The sequence below is a fragment of the Geotrypetes seraphini genome, chromosome 4 (genome assembly GCF_902459505.1).
Source record: "Geotrypetes seraphini chromosome 4, aGeoSer1.1, whole genome shotgun sequence".
In the NCBI taxonomy this organism is placed as follows: domain Eukaryota; kingdom Metazoa; phylum Chordata; class Amphibia; order Gymnophiona; family Dermophiidae; genus Geotrypetes; species Geotrypetes seraphini.
In genome coordinates this window covers 309562487-309588425 of record NC_047087.1, presented here as the reverse complement: position 1 = coordinate 309588425, position 25939 = coordinate 309562487, and the positions used below count along the sequence as shown (strand labels likewise).

General features: G+C 41.2%; 1 protein-coding gene across 20 annotated transcripts in view; it reads right to left on the bottom strand.

Moving 5' to 3' along the window:
• Positions 1–25939, bottom strand: part of TCF7L2 (transcription factor 7 like 2) — a 629988-nt gene that overhangs the window by 385033 nt on the left and 219016 nt on the right. For all 20 annotated transcript variants that reach the window (XM_033940360.1, XM_033940354.1, XM_033940355.1 and 17 more), the window contains exon 5: positions 9650–9751. In XM_033940360.1, coding sequence (XP_033796251.1) covers positions 9650–9751 — 102 coding nt within the window. The remainder of the gene's footprint in view (positions 1–9649; positions 9752–25939) is intronic.

Here is a 25939-nt window from a genome sequence, read left to right as displayed (position 1 = left end):
GATCAAACAGAGCATCAGCTACATAATCCACTCCAGGCATTAGAAACTAATGATCCCTCTCGGCAATTGCCTTTGGATCATAGCATAGCTTGGAGTGAAAAGCCCAGGCAACAAAAGACGCTGCTGCAGCTGCTTTTAAACCTTAGGCCATGGCCTCAAAGAGCTTCTTATGAACAAAATACAGCCTGTGGTCCTGGGCATCCATTAGTCCCACGTCACCCTCACTGGGACGGGAGACACACTTAGTAACATGTGCCACCAGGGAATCCACATTCAGTGGAACAAAGAACTGGTTAAATTCAGCATCCATCGCATAGAACTTTGCCATGGCGTTGGCTATCTGAAGGGGCCCTTCCAAGACCTTCCATTGCTCTGTGAGTATTTTTGTCATGTCTTGATAAGGAAAACAAGTGATTTGTGCAGCTCATAAGAGAGTTCTGTGTAGCACAAGACTATGGGGTCTCCATCTTTTAATTATGGAGGGATTCCGTAATCACCTCCAAAAACACTGAAGGCTTAAACAGCCTGCGCTTCTGAGATCAAGAGTCTCCACAAGATCCAGATCCAGCCCCCCCTACATATGAAAGCATCCTCTCCTACTACCCAGGACCCTGACAGAGAGTAAAGGAATTGAAATAGAACCCTCTTCATCCCAGTCTTCCTCAGACTGGACCTCCCCATCTTGCACATGGAACTGTTGCTGGAAAACTGTGCTCTAGGGGGAGGGGACCCCAGCACTGAGGGTTCCATGTGACCCTTATTAATCATGTAAGCTTCAAACATCATACTGATGAATTCAGGGGGAAAAATCTGTTCAGAAAGTCCAGAAGGCCCCTGCAGATGCTCACGAGCTGCTTTCTGGGGTTTTACGGTGATGCCACAGTTGTGCTTCACCAGGGAAACACTTGCATTGCTCTCTGGCTCAAGTCTGGACTTTTTTCCTGGTCCTCACACCATCTGAGCATCAATTACCCTCGAGGGACTAGGTGAGGCTAAGCCAGAGGCTCCTACCCCCCAATGTGCCACACAGCACTTGGGACACAGACTATGCTCAGATGGCCTTCCAGCGCACATCTGGCATGAATCCAAGGTATCCTGGCCTGAGGAGTCCATCACACCTGTTTTAAGTAAAATTTCAGATGTTTTAGGCAGCTAGAGGCTTTTATTTTAATCAAAGATGGCCACCACAATAGCAATTTTAGCACCAAAACTGGCCTAGGAGAGCTACACTGAGGTCTAAAAACTAATGATTTGGGGATTTTGGAGCTGCAAATGCTGAAGTGTCAGACAGCTTACAGGAAGAACTTCTGCTTCAACAAGCCTGGAATCCAAACTGTTCGTCTCTTCAGACTGCTTCTTGGGCCCAATGAACAGGCCAGAAATCTCAACCCCCACCAAACCTCACACACGCAAACAGGTGGGGGGAGGGGGGAGGAAAGCAGTTGACCGATCCTGGAAAACCTGCCACAGAGCCACTCAGCCTGTGCTCAAGCCCGCTATGGACAAACTTGGGGGAGCCTTGCTCCCTGAACTTGTAGTGCAGACTGTCCAAGTGGATGCACTGCAAAGAAAGTCTGCCCCTTGGAAGCAGACCCTCAACCCCAGAGTCTAAGCTCTCCTGTAGCCAGAGAGGCTCCAAGATTGGCATCATTTGCAGCACAGAAAAGCCTTGCAAATGGTTAGCAAAATCTGAATTTAACTGAAAAATAAACACAAGCAGAAAAGTCAGGCTCCTAACATCTCGCTTATAGAGAGACAACTGAGGAACTAGAAGATAGCCCAGAGGAATGGGAAGCAGAGCAAAAGAATGCTAATGAGACTCTCCACAATAAGTCTTGCGAGAGGGGTTTGACTATCTGAAGGTTCAGGAATAGAGAATGACACGGGGACAAATTTGTCCCCATCCCCACAGGAACTCAATTTACCCGTCCCGTCCCGTGAGTTTTGTCCCTTCCCTTGTCCCATTCCTATAAGCTCTGCCTTAACTGCGCAAGCCTTGAACACTTATGATTTTAAAGTGTTTGAGGCTTGTGCAGATGAGGGCGGAGCTTAGGCATTGGTGAAATGAGGCATTATGACATCACAATCTCAGCTCTAGAATGTTGCTACTTAGGATTTTAAAGGGTTTGAGGCTTGTGCAGATGAGGACAGAACTTGCAGGAATGGGGCAGAGACAGGAAAAGAACTTGTGGGGACGGGATAGGAAAATGAGTTCCCATAGGGACGGGAAAAAATTTGTCTCCGTGTCACTCTCTATTCAGGAATAAAGTATTTGTCGCACTAGAAGACAGCTACTTGTATTAGGACAGCTTTCAAAGAAATTTGCCCAGGTAACTTATGTAATAGTTAACTGGATAAATTCCTTAAGCTGAAAACTTTACTTAATATTCCCATAGGTACATTACTTAACATTATGCATAATTGATGAAGCATGACTTTTTGGTAGAATAATTGAGTACTACATTAATTTTAGCACAGTGTTAACAGTTAGCAAGTGACAAAAGCAGCTGTCAATAGTCACCAGTTAACACATGGTTTGGGAAGGGGATATGAGGGTTTCCATTGATCAGGTAAGGGGTGGAGGAATCAGAGAAGGTAATGAACCTCTGCACTAGAGGAACAATTTAGAAACTATCAGGAGCATTTTAGCCAAGGAGGCTGAATCCAATCTTAAAGAAAAAGTAGTCCCACGTTTTCTTCACTTCGGATCTTGCCATGGATACTGGACTTTTTTTGGGGGAGAGGCATGTGTTGTTTTTTTTCATGGAAAAACCCGACCCAAAGATTTGAAAAAGCTCTTGGGGAATGAGGGAAATAAACACATACACAAGGTAAACATGGTCCCCTGGAACACCTCTATACGATTAGAAGTACTGAACCCTAGCCTAGGCAAGGCCACACGCATATTAGCAATATTAAGTAAAGGCTCCTTTCAGCCACCCAATTTAGGAGCCTTTTACTAAGATGTGTACAGCTGTTAACATGCCAACTGCTTCCCCTTGTCATAAGGGGCAGAGAGTAGCTGGAGAACTGGTAGTTAGTGCGTGGTACTCGCTATTAGATTGGATTTACTAAGCACAACCTCAATAACCATCAACCCTTGTTAGGATAAGCAGCATAAAATCTGTTTTACTCTTTTGGGATCTTGCTGGCTACTTGTGACCTGGTTTGGTCACTGTTGGAAACAGGATACTGGGCTTGATGAACCTTCAGTCTGTCCCAGGATGGTGACTCTTATAGTCTTATGTTTATGTTAATAGGAGGTGCTAAGTGCATTGCACTGACACAAAAATTACACGTTAATGAACTTTTCAGTGCAATAATTGCCAAGGATATGCCTCTAACAATTAGCACATGGCAGTTGCATCTAATGTGCTTTAATTTTTGCTGTTAAGGTACACTAAGTGTAAAATGTGCAAGAAAACTTTAGTAAAAGACCCTTTTAGAGTTTAATTTTTCCAAAGTGATTGAGATATGTTTCAAGTGCACCACCATACTAGTGCATGCTAACAAACCCATGTTATCGGCAATTAGATTCCATTACATAAAATGGGACCTTTGGCAAACAGCAGGTGCTACATGTTAGTACATGGTAACTAGAGTGAGTACATTTTCATGCATAGGTCCCTCATGAGTGGAATGAAATTCTATTGTATATACATCAGCAAAGAAATTTGAATAATTTTCAAAGATTATTAAAACAATATTTATTTAGCAAAATGAAATATGAGAACTGAGTATTCCATTGTATAATTGAGCGCCAGACACTGATTAGTTTTGTGTTTGTTTGTTTTATGAATGTTTATTATTTTATTATGCATGTACTTGCTGTGACCAGCTTTGTATAAGGTGGGATACAAATGAATAAACTATAATGCAGTAGTGGCTTTTTAGCAAACTAAGCCCTTGGCCTGAGAACTCCTTTAGGTAGGAATTTTGAGCAGTGTTTTTGGTTTAAGGTAGTATACAAAATGTTTGACGATAAGACAGGTTTATACTGCTTTTTAAAAACACTGTACATTTGTGGAGGATGGAGAAGAGGAGAGCGAAAAAGAGATAAAGGATGTGATTTTGCAAATAACTGGGAAAGCTGCTTTTAAAAAAAGGAAGGAAACTAGTTTAAAAATAAAGCCAACACACATCTCAAAATAGCATGCTAAACTGTCAAAAAGGACAAGCTATGATAGTTCTGGTTTTATCTCCACTCCAACTCCCTGAATACAATGAGGCAAAACAAGAACTGGCTCTACTTACACATGGGGACATGGAACTCTGCTATATCAATCCACTGCAGTTAATAAGCAAACTTAATAGGGAAGTTATTAGAGAGGGCTGCTGTTAAGATGTATTATTTTACTCTTAACCCCAGATATTAGTAACTAAGCCTCACTGCATAAAATGGGGCCTGTGCTAAAATAACACACATCAGTGATAAAATAAGTCTTCATTGATAAGTATGTTTTTTCAGTCTTTCTTCTAAGAGGCAGAGTGAAAAAGGGTCTCAAAATGAAAGCATATACTCAGCTAGGCCCATGGTGCAGGAGAAGAGATGGCTCAGGGGTGATTTGATAGAGGTCTATAAAATACTGAGTGGAAAGAGGAAATGTGAATCGCTTGTTCACTCTCCAAAAATACTAGGACTAGGGGGGCATGCGACAAAAATACTAAGTAGTAGATTTTAAGCAAACTGGAGAAAATATTTTTTCACACAACGTGTAATTAAACTCTGGAATTCGTTACTGGAGAACGTGATAAAATCAGTTAGCTTAGCAGGGTTTTTAAAAGATTTGGATAATTTCCTAAAAGAGAAGTCCATAGGCTACTATTGAGATGGTGAGAGGAAATTCACTGCTTATTCCTAGTATAAGCAGCATACAGGCTGTTTTATTACTTGGGATCTAGCTAGGTACTTGGGACTTGGGCTGGCCACTGTTGGAAACAGGGACTGGTCTTGATGTTGGTCTGTCCCAGTATGGCAATTTTTATGTCAAACATCTTCAACTTTGTTCATGGCTTACGGAGTTTAAGGTCTCATTGGCAACAGATCTATAACTGGATTAATTTTCTCTTTGTCGATTTTGGTACAGATAAAGTGCTTTCTTCATAATCACACATTTTATAACACAACTAAATCAGGATATCTGGAAGGGTTAAAGATTTCTCCCTGATTCCTCCCATGCCACACTAGAGTGGAACATAAGAATATAAGCATCGCCTCTGCCAAGTCAGACCATAGGTCCATCATGCCCAGCAATCCGCTCCCGTTGCAGCTCCCCAGGTCAATGACCTGTAAGTGATCTATTACTCTAAAGCATTTTGTACTATATAATAACCCTCTAATTGTACCCCTCAATCTCCTTTTCCTTCAGGAACTCGTCCAATCCCATTTTTAAACCCAAAATCGTACTCTGCTCTACCACTTCCTCTGGAAGCGCATTCCAGGTGTCCACCACACTCTGAGTGAAGAAGAACTTCCTAGCATTTGTTCTGAACCTATCTCCCTTCAATTTTTTTGAGTGCCCTCTAGTTTTTGTTGTCACCGCCAGTCTGAAGAATCTGTCCCTCTCTACCTTCTCTATACCCTTCATGACCTTGTAAGTTTCTATCATATCCCCTCTAAGTCTCCGCTTTCCCAGGGAAAAGAGCCCCAGCTTCTCCAGCCTCTCAGCATATGAAAGGTTTTCCATGCCCTTTATCATTTATGTTGCTCTTCTCTGGACCCTCTCAAGCATCGCCATATCCTTCTTAAGGTACGGCGACCAGTACTGAACGCAGTACTCCAGATGCGGTCACACCATCGCCCTAAACAACGGAAGAATAACTTCCTTGGTTCTGGTAGTGATACCTTTTTTGATAAATGCCCAACATTCTGTTTGCCTATTTTGAGGCCGCTGCGCATAGTGCCGCCGGTTTCATTGTTTTATCTACCAAAACCCCCAAGTCCTTTTCTAGGTTGCCTTCCCCTAATATCATCCCCCCCCCTCATCATGTAGTTATGGGTTTCCTTTACCTATGTGCATGACTTTACATTTTTCTACATTGAAGCTCATCTGCCATTTATTTGCCCACTCACTCAGCTTGTTCAGGTCTCTTTGAAGTTCTTTACATTCTGGACACTATTATTGGATTGGATAATTGATCAGAATCTGATCTGTGTATTTCTTTCTGAAATGTGGCTCATTTCTGATGATGACCCTGCTATTAATGATCTGCTTCCTCCTCATTATAAAATTATTCCTCTTTGCCGGAAGGATAAAAGAGATGGAGGAATTGCTATTAAACTAAATGAGAGCTTTAATTTTAAAGTGCAAAACATGTTGACAAAAAACAATTTAGAAATTATTTCTTGTACTCTTAACAGAACAGATTTATTAGATCCTTTAAATTGTATTTTATTTTATTTACCACCTGGCTCTTGGACTCGGGCCAAACAGTACTTGTATGAATTCATTTTTAACAATTCACTTGTGACCCCACATTGTTTACTATTAGGTAATATTAACCTCCATTTGGAAGTGGAATATGACCAAAATGTGGCCGATCTACTGCTTTCTTATCTTCATTAGATTATTCTTTCTCACAACCTTCACAAATTCATAATGGAAGTCATCATCTTGATTTGGTATCATTAACTACCAAATCAGAATTAACATCTAACATTGTGTTTCAGGAAAGTAGATGGTCACCAATACCTTGGTCAGACCATTACATTTATTATTTCTTTTTAGGATTGTCCAAGCAACAAAATTCAAAATTAGCACTGCAAAAACAAGAAATTCTTATTAGGAAACCTTCTAACCCAATTGAATTTTGGAAATGGGTTGACTCATTACCAGAAGATAATATTTCCGATTTTCCATCTAATTAGAAAAATAATTGTAACATCATCTTAGATGAAATCGCCCCTAAGCATGCTATAAAAAGACGATCAGATGATTCTAAAAAGTGGTTTGATACCGAATTATTGGAGATGAATATGTAGTGCACCGACTTGAGAAAAATGGCTACAATCAAAATTAGCTTCAGACAAAGAAAAATGGAGGCATGATGTTAAAAATTATAAATTACTATTAAGGGATAAACAAAAATTCTACTATTCAGGTAAGGTAGGGACCACCAGCACTAATGTCAATAAATTATTTCAATTAGTAAATAATGTGTTTAATGTGACAAAAAAGATGCAATCTTCATGGTTGCCTCTTCCATCTTTAAATGATTTAGCAAACTTCTTTAGCTCTATGTTTGAGATCTTCCTGTCCATCTTATTTAGGAAACACAGATTCTTACTTAAATATGAAGGAAGATGAAGTTCATGCAGATTTATACTGGTCTACTTTTGAAATTCCAGACTGGAATGATTTTTCCAAATTATTTCACAAATATGCACAATCGTATTGTTTTCTAGATCCCTGCTCCCCAGAACTAATGATTGTTGCTCCTTCAAATTTTAAATTGAAATTATTCAAGTGGCTAACTAACTCTTTAGATGCAGGGAAGTTTCCTCAAGAGGAAGGTAAAATAATTATCACTCCAATAATTAAAAGTATCAAAGAATCTATTTCATTAACATCTAATTATAGACCTATTGCATCGATTCCTTTTTTTGTAAAAATCATGGAGGGTTTGGTCCAAATTCTGTTGACAAAATATCTTGAGCAACACTCTACTTCATGATTTGCAATTGGGTTTTAGAACTCAGTGCTGAAACAATATTAGCCACACTGTTAGACCACTTAAATATTTTACTGAGTAAGGGTAGTAGTGCATTGGTGCTTCAATGCGATCTGAGTAGCACTTTTGACTTGGGGGACCATACCAAATTGCTGGCCTGCCTAGATGCTTTAGGCTTAAAAGATAATGTATTTTCATGGTTTAAAGTTTTTTTGGAATCCAGACGATCAGGTTAGATTTAATAATTAACTCTCTTCTATTTGGAAAAACCCATGTGGTGTCCCCCAGCGTTCCACGCTTTCGCCCACATTGTTTAATGTTTATCTCTCTTCATTAGGTTCCTGTTTGAGTAACCTGGGTATAGGATTGTTCAGCTATGATGATGATATCACAATTGCTATACCGTGTAATACAGCTTTGTCACAGATAACCAATAAGATTGAATCAGTATTGAAATTGATGAACTCCTGGATGCAGGAATTTAAACTGAAACTCAATTCTGATAAGACAAAGTTCTTTATGGTGTCACCTCACAAAATTTCCCATGAACCCTCTATTAGTATAAATTCAACATTGTATGTAATTCATCCAACAATTAAAATACTAGGAGTTGTTTTGGACCAGCATCTGACCATGAAAAAACAGATAGATGCAGTGGTACACAAAGGTTATTATAATCTATGGAACTTGCGAACTATCAAACCATATTATGAGTTTTCCGCTTTCAGACTTATAGTTCAATCCTTGTTACTGAGTCTTCTTGACTACTGTAACTTTATTTATTTGACAATTACTAAGAAAGACATGACCAGATTGCTACTGATTCAGAATATAGCAGTCAGACTGATTTATAGCCATTTTACTGTGAATTGCATTGGCGTTCTGTTTAAGTTGGGTTGTTTCTGTCACAAGGTTCTGTATGGCACTGCTCCACTCTACCTGGTTGATAGATTTTCTATTGCACTGCACAAACAGTCGAAAATCTCATGCCTTGTAAAAGCAAAAAATTTCTTGAACATACTTTAGCATTTCAGGTAGCTTCCCATGATAAAGAATTTCGATTGTTATTACTTACTGCTTATTCCTATAAACATTTTAGGACTTTGTTGAAAACTTATCTTTTTTCAAAATACTTGGTTAAATGATTTATTCTGTTTCCAATAATGTTGTTCTTTGTTTATAATCTTTTGTAAACCGCGTTGAACTTATGGCTATGCGGTTAATAAGCATGACGTTATGTTATGTTATATCATACAACACTTACACATAAGAAAAACCAAACACATATACACATACATGACAGCATATATTCTCAGAAGCTTCTTTTTCCAGGGGACTACAACAAAACCTTATATAAGATTTTGAAATCAGTGCCATGGGGAGGGAAGAACCCAACCCAAAATATCCCTCTCCAAATGTTTGAGTAAAAAGGCCATCACTATTCACAATATATATCCCAAAGAGCTAAACATACTCAATTTAACACAAATTCCAGGCCTGCTCCTCTTACAAAATTATTACAGCACTATAAATGAAAACCTCTTAACTTCTATACTATTGTACAAAATAAAGATTATGTAACTGTTGCCCCATCTCTCCTAACCCTACAAACATGTCTGACCACATAAGTAAGCACATTCCGTGGATGCCCCTTACTAAAGATTAAAAAGAGAGGCATTAAAATAAACAAACCATATGTACATGTTCAACAGAGAAATATGAAATGCTGCAACAATCACCTTGTAGCAAGGTAACAATCACTTATATTGCTACTTTTGAGATGGCCTCCTGATGTTCACTGTCCTCCCTCACCCCCACGCAACCAAATTTAAAACAATGTCACAAAGTACCTAGAGAAGATCATCAGGCATGATTCGTGTTAATAGGACTGCACCTCAGCTTTTCACTGGTGCATTTTATTTTGAGTTTTACTTATTTTTGCAATGAAGGAACGTTTGCTTCTAGAGATGTTACTTACAACAATATGCGCCGGAGATGGAGACCTAGCATCCTTGAGAGCTTGTCTACTCTGTAGGTTTCCTGTCTGGACATCAAGTAGTGGCCATTTCATCTGGAGGTACTGGATGGGGAGAAAAAAAAGAAATGGGGGGAAAAACAAAAACAGAAAAATGAGTTTGTAAAAGAAAAAATCATAAAATAAACTACAAAACCAAAATGGAATATTTGTTAATGTACGCAAAAAAATATAAACAGGGTGTATCCTTTGTATGACAATCAGCATGCACAAAAGCTTCTAAAAAACAAAACAAAACCAAAAATCAAAATGTATGGCAACATTAAAAGGGATGTCTGCTCATTTTTCTTGCAACTAAAAATGAAGAAATTAAAATATGTATGCACAAGTTATCTAAATAAATTTGGATTTTTTTTTATTCAATTACTCAAGAAAGTAATCTGGTTAGTAGGTTTGAAGCCCGAATGCTGCCAACTATACTAAATGGAATGTATTTCTATCACATTCTTAGTCACTGCTCTTGCAATAAATCACAAAACCAATGGCTCAGTAAGCACAGTAAAATTTGAACTTCTTACTTACACCAAATTCAGAATTTGGATATGAAATGGGAAAGAAAACCTCTATCACTATAAACAGAGCTGCCTCCTGACTAAATGTGCCTGCAGTTAATCTCACCAAACACATCCTCACTTCTCTTATATATGTTTTTTGTTTTGCACATTCACTCTCCCACTACTTATCTCCTTATAGGAGTGGAAGAAGTTTCAAGACATGCTATCCTACAAAGCATATGTAAGGGACTTTGATGCAATATCAACCAAATAGTAAATAAACACTGTCCTTTAAATTACTGATGCTAATTTGCTGTCTGGCATATGTGCCAGCACCAATGGCCTAAGAATGCTCACTTGTAGCAATGGTTTGCCACCTCAATTTTCTAGAGCAGGGGTGTCAAACTCCATCACATTAAGGGGCCGAAATCCAAAACACAAGCTAAGTCGCAGGCCAGACCACGTCCAATCTCCGCCCCAGACCCCACCCCCATAATAATTATTAACACACCATTTTTTCCATTCATTTTTCATATATACACACACAATATAATCTTATTAACACATAATGGTAATGGTTAATCACAAAATTAAACTACACAAAATAATCTTATTAACACATAATGGTAATGGTTAACCACAAAATTAAACTACACAAAATAATCTTATTAACACATAATGGTAATGGTTAACCACAAAATTAAACTACACAAAATAATCTTATTAACACATAATGGTAATGGTAATGGTTAACCACAAAATTAAACTACACAAAATAATCTTATTAACACATAATGGTAATGGTTAACCACAAAATTAAACTACACAAAATAATCTTATTAACACATAATGGTAATGGTAATGGTTAACCACAAAATTAAACTACACAAAATAATCTTATTAACACATAATGGTAATGGTTAACCACAAAATTAAACTACACAAAATAATCTTATTAACACATAATGGTAATGGTTAACCACAAAATTAAACTACACAAAACTCACTGTATGCTTCTCAACATTCATTCCTACCAGAACACAGATAACCCCTATGCAAATACAGGATCATCAACTAAAAGTAATAATATATTTTATTTTAAAAACACCCTAAGATTCAAGATTCTGCAATACAACCCCCAGAGAAAAAGAAACAAATGTATTTCTTCCTGAGCAGTGCAAAAGATAAACAGCAGATTAAAATGCTCAAAACTCAATTCAAACACTAACTTGAAAATAAAACCATTCCCCCTTACCTTTGTTGTCTCCCTCCCTCCATGCTGTACCTCCCTCCGGCGGGTGTCTAACCTTCTGGCTGGCTCCAACCTAGCCCTTTTATGCGGCCTGCAGTCTGATGCTCCCCGGTGTCATCTTGTGGCCGGCTCCCTCCTCACAGCCGTAGTGTGCACAGAGCCGCATGCAGCGGTTCCTCGTGTGTCCTGCACCTGAATCGGAAGCCTTCTCTCTGATGTCGCAATGTCAGAGGGAATGCTTCTGCATGAGGTGTGGGACACTCGAGGAGCCGCTGTTTAAGCGGCTCAATGCACATTAAGGCTGTGAGGAGAAGGGAGCCGGCCACAAGGTAAAACTGGGGGCATCGGACCGCGGACCACATAAAACAGCCAGGTGGGCTGGATTTGGCACGCAGGCCTCGAGTTTGACACCTGTGTTCTAGAGGAAGACTGTTCTGGGGTGGGGGGGGAAATACCACATCAAAAAGGTATTGGCAACCTTCATATCTAAACTCTCTACTGGCCTAAAGACAAGGCACTCAGTTCCACCATGGCCAAATGACAATCAAGTATAAGCAGAATCCTGCAGTTCTAAAACATACAATGGCAGCTTCTTGCAAGTCTTTGGAAGGATTACTGGAGACATCATCAGAGTATGCAACACACAAACTAGGTACTAAAACTTTTCTGATATTAATTAGACTATTTTAGCTTTTAATTTCTTTGCTCCCTTGCCACTTAGTCATGCTAGTACAAGATGTACCACAAACTGAATGAGACATGTCCACAGGGGTCTGTAATACCACAGATGGAAGACTTGTAGTATTTCTCCCATTAGCAAACATAGCTTCCCTTGGAGAAAGAGGGTGGGGTGGAATAACCAGGTAAAAGAAATTCTCGTGAATACAAAGTTAGAAGGCAATATTAACTACGGCAAAAAAAAACTCCTCACCACTGGCTCTCTCTGTAATCCACCCTTGCCTCCTTTACTCTCTTACACTTCTACTTCCATCTTTGTGATTTTATCAATCTAGTGAAACAAAACTGTGCTATGTAAGGATTAAACATTAAAAAAAGGTACAGCAAATCATGAAAACACCTCTTTTTTTAAACAAAGAGCCTTACCAACTAATCAATTATGAGGCATCAGCTTTCAAGGAAAGTTCACTTTGACAAATCATTTAGTTTAGTCCACTAGGTGCCTCTAAGCTTTCCTGTCATTCTTGCAGCTTAAGGCTAACACAGCTATCCTTTTTTTTAATTTTTTTTATTAAACTGACATGTTGGGTATGACAGAAGTACTTAGTCCTGGTAAGTTAACATAAACACAGTCCATGAAGTTACAGTTTCACATGATAAAGGATACCATGCCTTGCATGAAAGTGTCTGAAATACCAGACGCTAAGCAAAAGGTCATAAGGGGAGGGGGAAGTAGCCACCTAGGAGGTTAGGGCAGTGGGCTGAGAACCTGAGATGTCAGGGTTCAAAGCTCCCCAATGTTCTTTGTCACTTTCAGCAAACCACTTAAAAGGACAAATCTGTAACAAGATTCCTAGAATCAGGTGTCTGGAAGGCATGTGGTAGTAGTCTATTCTACATATGAAAAGAGGCACCTACTTTCCTTTATAGGATACTAGCAAAGCCTGACAAGACCATCCTTGAGTCACCCAGAGCTTCCAGAACTTCAGACTTGAATCCTACCGTCGGAATTCAGGAAGTCACTGGAGACGCCGATACCTGGCAGCTGGTGACTTCATCCACAGGTAAACGCAGAAAACCTAATTCTGTTTCTCTCTCTCACATACAGGGCAGCTCTACATCGACGCCACATATCCCCCTTAAGAACAGATACCAGCTGCTACAGGAAGGTCCTGACAACGAGGTACAAGAAGTGGTTGAACAGACGGTTCCGATTCCAGAGTCCACAGGTCGGTCCACCCCTAGGAAGCGCAGAGTTGTGGTCATCGGGGATTCACTGCTAAGGGGCACCGAGGGACCGATTTGTAGACCAGATCTGCAGTCAAGAGAGGTCTGCTGCTTGCCGGGGGCCAAGATCCGGGATGTAACTGCTAGCCTTGGCAGACTCATCAAGCCCCAAGATCACTTCCCTATGATTCTCATCCATGTCGGAACCAACGACACTGCCAGGGGCACCCTAGAAAGCATACCCGAAGACTTCAGAGCCCTAGGAGAGAAGCTGAGGAGGATGGATGCGCAGGTGGTCTTCTCCTCGATCCTCCCAGTGAGGGGCAAGGGCAGTGCCAGGGAGGATCGTGTCCGGAGGGTGAACGACTGGCTGCAGGAATGGTGCAGGGAGATGAACTTTGGGTTCCTGCACCACGGAGAGGCACTGCAGGGACTGCTTGGACCAGACGGGTTACACCTGACCAAGAGGGGGAAGAACGTCCTTGGACACCGTCTAGCCCGCCTACTACACAGGGCTTTAAACTAGGTAAGTTGGGGGAGGGTACGGGCTTTAAACTAGGTGAGTTGGGGGAGGGTACGGGCTACCAATACTATTTTGGAACTGAACTAAGTAAACACTGCATTGGGTCACATTACAATTCTGGGTCTAAGGGGAGTACACGTAGCAATTCTAGGTCTAGAGGGAGTACACACTGTAATTCTGGGACCAGCGAGAGTGCACACGCTGCAAATTGCACTAAAGGAGCTCAAGTAGCCCAAACGGGAATACCCCCACAGGGTACACACATTACCAAGTCTCTGATAGGAGCGCACTGCAGTTATGGGGAGTCCGGGATAGGTACAAGCTGTAGCTCTGGGTCTAGGGAGTGTAAGAGACAAGCGAAAAATACTAATGGTGGTCTAGTTGATATAGAGGGATTGTCCCCACTGAGATACAACAAGCACACAACATGGAGGGCTATGTACGTCAACGCCCACAGTCTGGGAAACAAGATCCTAGATTTGGAGATAGAAATGAGGAATGCCGACCTGGATGTGGTGGCGATATCTGAGACCTGGCTCACAGACTCCCACGCGTGGGACATGGTCATACCAGGTTACAACTTGCTTCGTCGGGACAGGGAGGGCAAAATGGGAGGTGGGGTAGCATTATATACTAAAGATGACATTAAGGTCACCAGAATCACAGATGTACAGTACACTGGGGAATCCCTTTGGGTAAATTTGGCCAGAGGGAAGGACAAATGCCTATATCTTGGCGTGGTATACAGACCCCCAAAACATCAAGAAGACCTAGATTTGGAATTAATCGGAGATATAGAGAATATCACCTTGCGGGGGGACACAGTATTGGTAGGTGACTTCAACATGCCCGATGTGGATTGGGTCACGCTTTCCTCTGCTTCCGGCAGCAGCAGGAAGCTATTAAACTCTTTGAATGGAGCAGGACTCAGGCAACTGGTAATTGAGCCAACAAGGGATCAGGCAATTTTGGACCTGGTACTTACCAACGGAGAAAGTATCACAGAGGTCTCGGTGGGTGAAACTTTGGCCTCCAGTGACCACAATATGATTTGGTTCAATCTCAGGAAAGGTTTCACGAAATCTACCACATTGACCAAGGTTCTCAAGTTCAAGGACACAAATTTCCAGGACATGGGAGACTTCGTTCACCAGGCGCTACAAACCCAAGCAGATACCGACAGCGTGGAAGAAATGTGGTCAACTTTGAAAACCACCATACAGGAAGCAACAAACCGCTATGTTAAATCAGTAAGCAAACGAAGTAGGAACAACAAGCCACAGTGGTTCTCTATGGAGATCTCAGACCTCATCAAAGAGAAGAAAAAAGCATTCATCTCTTACAAACAATCAGGGACACAGGACAGAGTAGATTATCTGACCAAATCAAGAGCCGTCAAAGCGGCAGTTAGAGAGGCCAAATTCCGCATGGAGGAGTCTCTAGCAAAGAATATCCAGAAGGGAGATAAATCCTTCTTCAGGTATATTAGTGACAGGAAAAAGAACTCAGGCGGGATAGTACGACTCAGAAAACCAGACGGAGACCATGTGGAGACGGACTCGGAAAAGGCCCAACTGTTAAATGAATACTTCTGTTCAGTCTTCACCCGCGAGGTGCCGGGAATCGGCCCTCAACCACATACAAGGATTAAATCAGTAGACCCGTTTAGTAATTTCAAATTTACACCCAGCAGCGTCTACTGCGAGCTGTCAAAAATCAAGGTCAACAAGGCAATGGGGCCTGACAACCTACACCCTAGGGTACTCAGGGAGTTGGGAGATGTCTTGGCGGAACCACTATCCGCGCTCTTTAATCTCTCCCTTAGTACAGGTAACGTCCCGATGGACTGGAAGACGGCTAACGTCATTCCACTACACAAGAAAGGCTCCAGGGTGGATATGGCAAACTACAGACCAGTGAGTCTCACTTCAATAGTGAGCAAACTAATGGAAACCCTAATCAAACACCAAATGGATAGGATCATGGACGAGGAGAATCTGCGGGATCCCCGCCAACATGGATTTACTAAGGGGAGATCGTGCCAATCCAACCTGATCGGCTTCTTTGACTGGGTGACGAGGAAGCTGGATGTTGGTGAGTCCCTGGACATCGTCTATCTGGATTTCAGCAAAGCATTTGATAGCGTGCCACACCGCAGGTTGCTGAACAAGATGAGTTCTTTAGGTTTGGGCGACACTTTAACAAAATGGGTTGGGAACTGGCTTGGAGGTAGGCTTCAGAGGGTGATGGTGAATGGCACTCCCTCCGAGATGTCGGAGGTGATAAGTGGAGTGCCACAGGGCTCCGTCCTAGGCCCGATCTTGTTCAACATCTATATAAGAGACCTGACAGAAGGGCTTCGAGGTAAAATAACATTGTTTGCCGATGATGCCAAACTGTGCAATGTAGTGAGCAAAAGCACAACAGACAAAAAAGCAATGGCAGACGATATGGTGCATGACTTACTTCTGCTGGAGCACTGGTCTAGGTCCTGGGAACTCAGTTTCAATGCCAAAAAATGCAAAGTCATGCACCTGGGAAGCCAGAATCCATGCAAGATCTACACCCTAAATGGCGAGATCCTGACAAGAACTGTAGCAGAAAGAGACTTGGGAGTGATTGTCAGGGAAGACATGAAGTCGGCAAACCAAGTGGAGCAAGCTTCATCCAAAGCAAGGCAAATCATAGGTTGCATACGCAGGAGTTTCATCAGCCGTAAACCTGAAGTCATTATGCCACTATATAGATCCATGGTGAGACCGCACCTGGAGTACTGTGTGCAATTCTGGAGGCCGCATTACCGCAAGGATGTGCTGAGACTGGAGTCGGTCCAGAGAATGGCCACCAGGATGGTCTCGGGACTCAGGGAGCTCCCGTACGAGGAGCGGTTGGGGAATTTGCAGCTCTACTCACTCGAGGAGCGTCGAGAGAGGGGAGACATGATCGAGACATTCAAATATCTCACGGGCCGCATCAAGGTGGAAGAAGACATCTTCTTCTTCAAGGGTCCCGCGGCAACAAGGGGGCATTCGTGGAAAATCAGGGGCGGGAAACTGCACAGTGACACTAGGAAGTTCTTCTTCACTGAAAGGGTGGTTGATCGCTGGAATAGTCTTCCACTTCGGGTTATTGAGGCCACCAGTGTGGCGGATTTTAAGGCCAGATGGGATAGACATGTGGGATCTATCCGCAAAGATAGATAGTGAGGATCACTGGGGTGGGCAGACTTGATGGGCCTTGGCCCTTATCTGCCGTCTATTTCTATGTTTCTATGTTTCTATGTTTCTAAACCAGGTATACACTTACAGACGCATGGCATTGGAGCAAGGCCATTTATGTAAGCCACAGAGCCGCTGATTGAGCACATCCATGCAGCAGATACAGAATATTTTAAGTTATATGGGTAAGTTACATGTGTTTGTGGAAGCCCTCCTATGCCCAGCCCCTATGTATACATCCTCTTACAAATGCACACAAAGCTGGTATTTGTAGATCAACATTTAGGTGGTACACAGACATAATTACACAAGCATGCATGTATGCTCATGTCCTAACCATTTACAGAATTGCCCCCTTCGCTCTGTATCAGAAATAGATTTAGGGGCCCTTTTATTAAAGCATACTGAGCACTAAAGCAGGGTTAATATGTGAGAAAAGGCTTACTATAATTATACTGTTAAAGCGTTTTGCAGTAATTTGTCTGTTTGAATGCACAACACTTTATTAATAAAAATATTTTTACTGAGTGAAGAATGGATTAACCAACTAGAATGTTAGGATTATTCTGCCTCTATATACAAACTTGTGAAAGAAATAAGAAAGTTAATGGGTGAGGGAAGAGCTGTATGCTTAAAAGAGAGGCATATCCCAATAGAAAAAGAGAATGCATTTGGAAATGTCCATTGTCTTGAGACCACCAATGAAAACTTTGAAGGTGGGTTGAAGTGATAGTAACCAGTGTTGTGGCCCTGCATGAGAACATAAGAATTATTGACCATTGGTCAGACCATTGACCAATGTGACACGGACAAGAGGACATGGACTGAAGCTAAGGGGGGACAAGTCCAAGACAAATATCGGGAAGTTCTGCTTCACGCAACGAGTGGTGGACACTTGGAATGCTCTCCCAGAGGAGGTTATTGTGGAATCACCGTTCCTGGATTTAAAAGCAAACTAGATGCACATCTCCTTACGAGAGGCATAGAGGGATATGGGTGACTAGAATTACGCCAGGTGTACACCAGACTGGGCCTCCACGTGAGCCGATCACCAGACTTGATGGACCGATGGTATGATCCGGAGATGGCAGTTCTTATGGTCCATCCAGCCCAGTATCCCATCTTCACGGAGGCCAATCCAGGTCATACGTACCTAACAAAAACCCAATTAGTAACAGCATTCCTTGATACCAATCCAGGGAAAGCAGTGGCTTGGATCCAAAAGAGGTCCTAAGTGCTTCTATGCTGAATTTTGTGGGTCTCATGTACCGTGTGGGGCTACTTAACACTTTAGGGCCCATACTGAGTGCCTTCATGCCCTAAGTGATGGACTGGTTTAAAAGCTTAATTGGAAAGAGACAAAACGTAGTGGTAAATGTTATTAGTAGAGTGCCACAGGGATCTGTCCTTGGGCTGGCTCTTTTTATCACCTGCTGCTTATCGGGCCATATTCATTGTATTGACTAGAGAGAGATCTGGGAGTGATTTAACAACTTGAACAACTTTGTGTCATCAGCAAATTTAATTATCTCACAAATTGTTCCCATCTCTACATCACTGATACAGATTCATCACACATGATGAACTGATAATGATATACTCCCTTTCTGTAGTATGACCAAAGCAGGTTTCATATTATACAGTTTACCGATACTGTCTCTGTCCCTAGTGGACTTGCAATCTGATTTTTGTACCTGGGGCAGTGGAGGATTAAGTGATTTGCCTAGGATTACAAGGACCTGCAGTAGGAATTAATCCCAGTTCTCCACTGGGGGGTGTCAAGCATTGTACCCTAGGATTTATAATCTTGGCAGTTTTACAAACCTCAAAGAGTGGAGTTGACATTAACATATATACTAATAAACTTGTTAAAACGTGGAACCAATGTAGTTAGTACATGAGACCTAACAAAAGTTAACTGTTTCATGTTTCTTAGTTTTCCAAAAATAGAAAAAGACTTCTAAATTTGGTAAAAGCTGTGTTGACATGTTGTAGTAGCATTCTTCCTCGCTGCCAGAACCCCATTAGTAGACATAGTGGATAGTTCTACAAAACCTGATTTTAAGGAAGACAAAAATCACCTTTCCCAAGTGCTGCTTCTTGGGTGACTGTTTGAGGTAATTAATGGGTTCTAATAACCATTTTTAAAGCTTGTTTGGCAAAAATAACTTTTGAAAATGATTGTGAATGTCTGCATGTGTTCCTGAAAAGATATAACTTTGTGCAGAGAGAAACTGCTTTCTAAGTTAATTTTGCCTACATGTGTAAGTCCAGATTTGGGTGCCACTGTAAATTACAGTGGCGCCTCTTCCCATTGTGAAAGAGAGTTATTGTGAGAGGTGGGTGTATTTTGCCGATACTCAGCGCTGTAGGGGACCGGTCTCTGGCATCTGGATTCAGTTAGCTCTCTCAGCAGTGGGACAGCCATCTCATTTCCTTCAGCCAGTAATGTTATACAGGCAGAGATCCTATTGCTCTTCTCTCTAATTGAAAATTATGTGCATTGTAGACTTCCAGTGCTGAAATCTACTCATAAAAAATATGTGGTTCAGGTATCCTGTGGAGATTGAGTTTGGCAGACAATGAAGCTTTTATGTGAAGCAAAGAATTATAAACTAGCATATTAGTATTATGTTATGGGCCTGACAAGTCTTAGGAGTTGGAGACTCTTAGACAGGGCTGTTCTTTCTTTTATTTACTACCATTATAGCATTTTTTTAACCCTTCAGATGCTCCAGTTAGTTCTCCTGTAGCATTCCTTTGGCTGTCAGAAGAGTGAGGGGGAGGTTAGTTTACAGCCCTCAGGTTAAAAGCCACAAATGGGGACACTGGAAGGGTTAGTGTCAGAAGCTGGGTTTGAGCAGGTCACTTGTTTGCCTTTGTGTTTACAGAAACTTTTACTGTGTGTTTTGGCCTAGGGGGTTGCTGGTTTGCAGCTGAAAAAAATCATTTTCCCAAGCTGTGCTGCACTGAGACATCCGTAAGGGCTCACATGAGTAATGCATCTGAGCTAGCATAGTGGGCCAAAAATTGCACACTATTGCTTCATTTAGCAGGATAAGCTAATAAAGCTTTGATATGTATTCGTTTGACATGAAGAGCAGCAGATTCTCTACATTTATTTATTTAGTTAGTTAGTTTTCTATCCCGTTGCCCCCAAAGAGCTCAGAACAGGTTATAATATACAAATTTATTTATTTTTAAGACAGCATTCATATCTCTTCATCTGACAATTCTCGTTTCTAAGCAGATGATAGATATTTACCAGCTGGAGCTAACAAAAGGATAAAAAATGTAGTTTGCTGATAAGGGCCAAAATTTATATGCCCATTTATCTGTTAGCAGAGGCATCTGTTTCACCTGTAAAAGGGGAAAGGCAGATGAAACAGAATGACTGACTGTTCTCCTGACAACAGGCAAAAAAAATAGACAGGTCTAATCACCACAGCCACTTTCTTCTGGTTTCACGACAAACCATGCATTTTTGTTTGTGGGAGGTTTTTCCCTGTGGTTTGTGTTGCTGATTTGCAAGCAAGCAAGAATATGCCAACTCTAGAGAAGCAAAATTTATTCTGTAAAGCCTTTTTCTAGTGCAATGTGTCTAGTAATTCTGAATGCTAGGGTTATGCGAAGAGGGCAATGGGGGTGAAGAGGCTATAAAAGTCCACTTCAGGATCATTGTCTCTCCACAGTGCTTTTTTGGTTTCTCTTGTACTTTCTTCTCTGTGGATTCCTTGGGGGTCAATTCTCTTTGGTTTGTGTCATAAAATAAACCCACCAGGAGAAGAATGTTTGAAAAAACAAATCAAAAAATCAATTCAATAGGCTGAATTGAATCAAAATTCTTTTTCAGCACTATTGCCAACTCTAGAAAAGCATTGAAAGGGTCAGCCAGAAGAGCTGTCAGAACTTCCCTAAGTTCCTTCAGTACCCTTAGATGCACACCATAGAAGAAAAGACAGACAAAGCCAAAAGTAGATACGAATATCACAGAAGCCACCCTATTGGAACAAGTTTATTGCTGTAACCCTCCCACAGATTAGCTTTCAAGTCACTCTATTACATCTAACTTTATACATTCAAAGTACACGCTCATAATCTTTAAATTGTTGACATTGTAGAAACCAGACTAATCTTTTCAGGCTCCTAGGTATTGCCGATGCATTGAACCATGGGTACTTCCAGTGACCTGGACTGGCCACTGGATTTGATGGACTAGTAGTTTATATATTTGGATTTAAAGTTCATACTTTTTTGGTAGTAGCTCTAGATGAATAATATTCAGATACATCAATTAACGTACAGGCAGAGAACCTAAGTTTGTAGTTTGCTTTTGTTTTTAAAAAATCTCTAAGGCAATGGAGGGCTAAGTAACTTGCTCATTACAAGGAGCAGCAGTAGGATTTGAATCCTGGTCTTTCCTGGTTCTGAAGCTGCTGCTACAAGCACTAGGCTACTCCACTTCATTTTATGCTGCAGGTCCACTAACTTAACAGTACTGTCTGCACATGGGCACCAAGAGAGAAAATGACAGAGCCAATAATTAACAGCACCTTCAAGAATTTTTCACAACTGAAAACAAACTTAACTTGTATAGAAGCAATTAAAGTGTGCTACTTAGGCACTGGAAAATTTATTTCAAGCATTTCAAAAGCAAAACGAAGAAAGCATAAAAAATGCCTGGCAGTATAACAATGTGCATGATTTACAAAGCACCAGGACAGACAGTGCTTCAAAAGATAATTCACATATTCAGAGATCACAACTTGAAACCAGGAAAAGCAAGATAACTCCATGAAAGTGCACAGTAAGTGGAGTGGGGCATGAAAACAATTCCCCTGGTTTGTTCTGGAATATTTTAGCCCCTGCTGCTGAAGCATGAAATGATTTTATAATTCTGCTTGGAGTTAAAATATGTAGCATGATATAGTTAATGTTGCTGCAGTTATGAATTTGAATTATTGCCTGACCCAATAGATCATTTATTCTGAGGGACTTAAAGTAAAAATGATATGGTTTTACAATTCTGCTTGGAGTTAAAGGGCTAGATTCGCAAAGGCCACAGATTGGATCCCATCTGAGCACGATCCGATCTGATCCATGGCCAGGGGGCTGATTCACAAATCAGAATCATGCCCCCAACTGACCGCACAGATCGTTCTCCAGTAATCCTGATGCATGCGCAGACCCTCCATGCCCAGCAGAGCTGTAAAAAGTTTTAACTTTTTCGCTTTTTTTTTTTACTTTGCGAGCACGTAGTTTTAGCCCACTTTAAACTTGTAGGTTAAAACCACGGGCTTGCACTGCGGGGAAGGGCAGGAGAGTCGGGGCAGAGAAGAGCGGAGAAGCGGGACAGAGAAGAGCGGAGAGGCGGGACAGAGAGCAGGGCGGCAAGAACAGAGAGCAGGGCGGCAGAGAGCAAGGCAGTCGGAAAGGACCTAAACGACTAGTCCTCTTCAGTCGCTTATTTTTCAATTGACCAGCTCAGTCAGTGTCCATCATTTTTTTTTTTTTTGTGAATCGCTGCCTGCCTGTATTTGCATGCTGTTCCCCCTCATTTGCATGCACGGATCAGATCGGGTGCGGACACACTCAGGAGGAAGCTTAGTGAATCAGGTTGGGGTCGCAAAGGGGTCGCTAAGAGGTCGGGACATGATCAGTGGGCTTAGTGAGTCTAGCCCAAAGTATATTAATTTCCTAAGGTCCGTCTGCAATTTTTCACAATCCACATGCGTTTAAACAACTTTGAACAGTTTAGTGTCATCTGCAAATTTAATTACCTAATTTGTCATTCCAATTTACAGATCATTTATAAATAAGTTGAATAGCACTGGTCCCAGTACAGACCCCCGCAGCACTCCACCGTTTACTCTCCTCCATTAAAAAAAATGACTATTTAACCCTGTCCTCTGTTTTCTTTATTTATTTATAATTAAAAAAAAAAAAAAGCATCCAAGCATTAAACATCTAGAACAGAAAGTTAGATTAAGACAATAGTTTTTAGAAAAAATTGATAACTAAATCAAAAATGATAATTAAGAATTACAAGAAAATTAATCATCACTTAATCTATCTCAAGTCCTCTATATTAAGTGAGCCATGAAGATGTGCGCAGGCAGATAGAAAAACTAAAAACTGACAAATCCCCGGGTCCGGACGGAATCCATCCAAGGGTTCTGAAGGAATTAAAGGAGGAGATAGTGGAACTACTGCAGCAAATTTGCAACCTGTCCCTGAAAACAGGCATGATCCCAGAGGATTGGAAGATAGCCAACATTACGCCCATCTTCAAAAAGGGATCAAGAGGTGATCCGGGAAACTACAGACTGGTGAGTCTGACCTCGGTTCCGGGGAAAATGGCGGAAGCACTGATAAAAGAAAGTATCGATGAACATTTTGAAAGAAACGAACTTCTGATAACTAGCCAACATGGTTTCTGTAAGGGGAGATCGTATCTAACGAACTTATTGCACTTCTTCGAAGGAATCAACAAACGAATGGACAAAGGAGACCCCATAGACATCATATATTTAGATTTCCAAAAAGCCTTTGACAAGGTGCCCCATGAACGTCTACTCCGGAAACTGAAGAACCATGGGGTGGAAGGAGACGTACACAGATGGATCAGAAACTGGTTGGCGGGTAGGAAACAGAGGGTAGGAGTGAAGGGCCACTAATCAGACTGGAAGAGGGTCACGGGTGGTGTCCCGCAGGGCTCGGTGCTTGGGCCGCTGCTATTTAATATATTTATAAATGATCTAGAAACAGGGACGAAGTGTGAGATAATAAAATTTGCGGACGACAAACTATTTAGTGGAGCTCGGACTAAAGAGGACTGCGAAGAATTGCAAAGGGACTTGAACAAACTAGGGGAATGGGCAACGAGATGGCAGATGAAGTTCAACGTTGAGAAATGTAAAGAATTACATGTGGGAAGCAGAAATTCGAGGTACAACTATACTATGGGAGGGATGTTATTGAATGAGAGTACCCAAGAAAGATACTTAGGGGTAATGGTGGACATGACAATGAAGCCGACGGCACAATGCACAGCAATCGCTAAGAGAGCAAATAGGATGCTAGGTATAATCAAGAAGGGTATTACAACCAGAACGGAAAAAGTTATCCTGCCATTGTATCAGGCAATGGTGCGTCCGCATCTGGAGTACTGCGTCCAATATTGGTTGCCGTACCTTAAGAAGGATATGGCGTTACTCGAGAGGGTTCAGAAGGCGACACATCTTATAAAGGGTATGGAAAACCTTTCATACGCTGAGAGATTGGAGAAACTGGGTCTCTATTCCCTGGAGAAGAGGAGACTTAGAGGGGATATGATAGAGACTTACAAGATCATGAAGGGCATAGAGAGAGTAGAGAGGGACAGATTCTTCAATCTTTCGAACAATAAACGAACAAGAGGGTATTCGGAAAAGTTGAAGGGGGACAGTTTCAAAATGAATGCTAGGAAGTTCTTCTTTACCCAATGTGTGGTGGATACCTGGAATGCGCTTCCAGAGGAAGTAATAGGGCAGAGTACGGTACTGGGGTTTAAGAAAGGATTGGACAATTTCCTGCTGGAAAAGAGGATAGAGGGGTACAGATAGAGGATTACTGCGAAGGTCCTGGACCTGTTGGGCCACCGCATGAGCAGACTGCTAGGCATGATGGACCTCAGGTCTCACCTGGCGGAGGCATTGCTTATGTTCTTATCTAAGATTAAAATAAGAGTGAATTTTTAAGAAACAAAAAAGTTAATAATTATGAGGAAACAATAGGCCATGCTGAAGTGAGTCCATTTCTATTCTTTAGAGGTTGTTGGAATTTCTTCTTGACCAAGGCGTTTTAGTAAAACAAAGCTGGATAATTGAGATGGATCCAAGAAGACATATTTTAAAGACATATCTTCTGATGTATTTGCATGGATATCTAAGGAAGAAAATTCCTCCAATTGAGGTTACAGCAGGTTTAAGAATCAAGAACTGGCGCCTCCATCTTTGTGTTTCTTTAGAAATATCAGGAGAAACCTGTATTTTATGTCCCAGGAACTCTTTAGATTTATTTTTTAAATATAATTTCATAATCCACTCTTTATCTGGTAGCAATGCTACCGTTAATAAGAGTGTCGCTAAGGTAGCAATACTAGTATCGGAGACTTCTAATAGATTAATGAAGTCTAATGGTTGCTATTGTTGCTCTAAGAAGCAAGAGCAAAAGTGAAAATGTCCAATCAGGATGGTGCACAAAAAGTGTCTTTCAACTCATCTGATAAATCGAAATGTCTTTATTCATCCAAAATAACTCTTTCATCCAAAGTAACTCATTGACTCGACATGATCATGTTTCGGCCACCCGGCCTGCATCAGGAGTCTTAGGAGTCTTTGAGTATCAATTGGATAAATATACTCTAAAACACAGGCTGTGTTGGTTTGTAGCGTCACAAGATTTGGAGCAACGGTTTGATCGTTGTGTTTTAGAACATATTTATCCAATTGATACCCAAAGACTCCTAAGACTCCTGATGCAGGCCGGGTGGCCGAAACATGATCATGTCGAGTCAATGAGTTACTTTGGATGAAAGAGTTATTTTGGATGAATAAAGACATTTCGATTTATCAGATGAGTTGAAAGACACTTTTTGTGCACCATCCTGATTGGACATTTCCACTTTTGCTCTTGCTTGTTTGATTTTTGTGGATTTGTTTCCCCTGTTTTAGTGTGCCTGCTATTGTTGCTCTAACACTCCATTCTGTTGCTCTTGTTTTTTAGGCAAATAGTATACCCAAACAAAAGGGGGGATTGATTGTTCTGGAACCTTTAAAATTTCCAGAAAATACCTTTTTA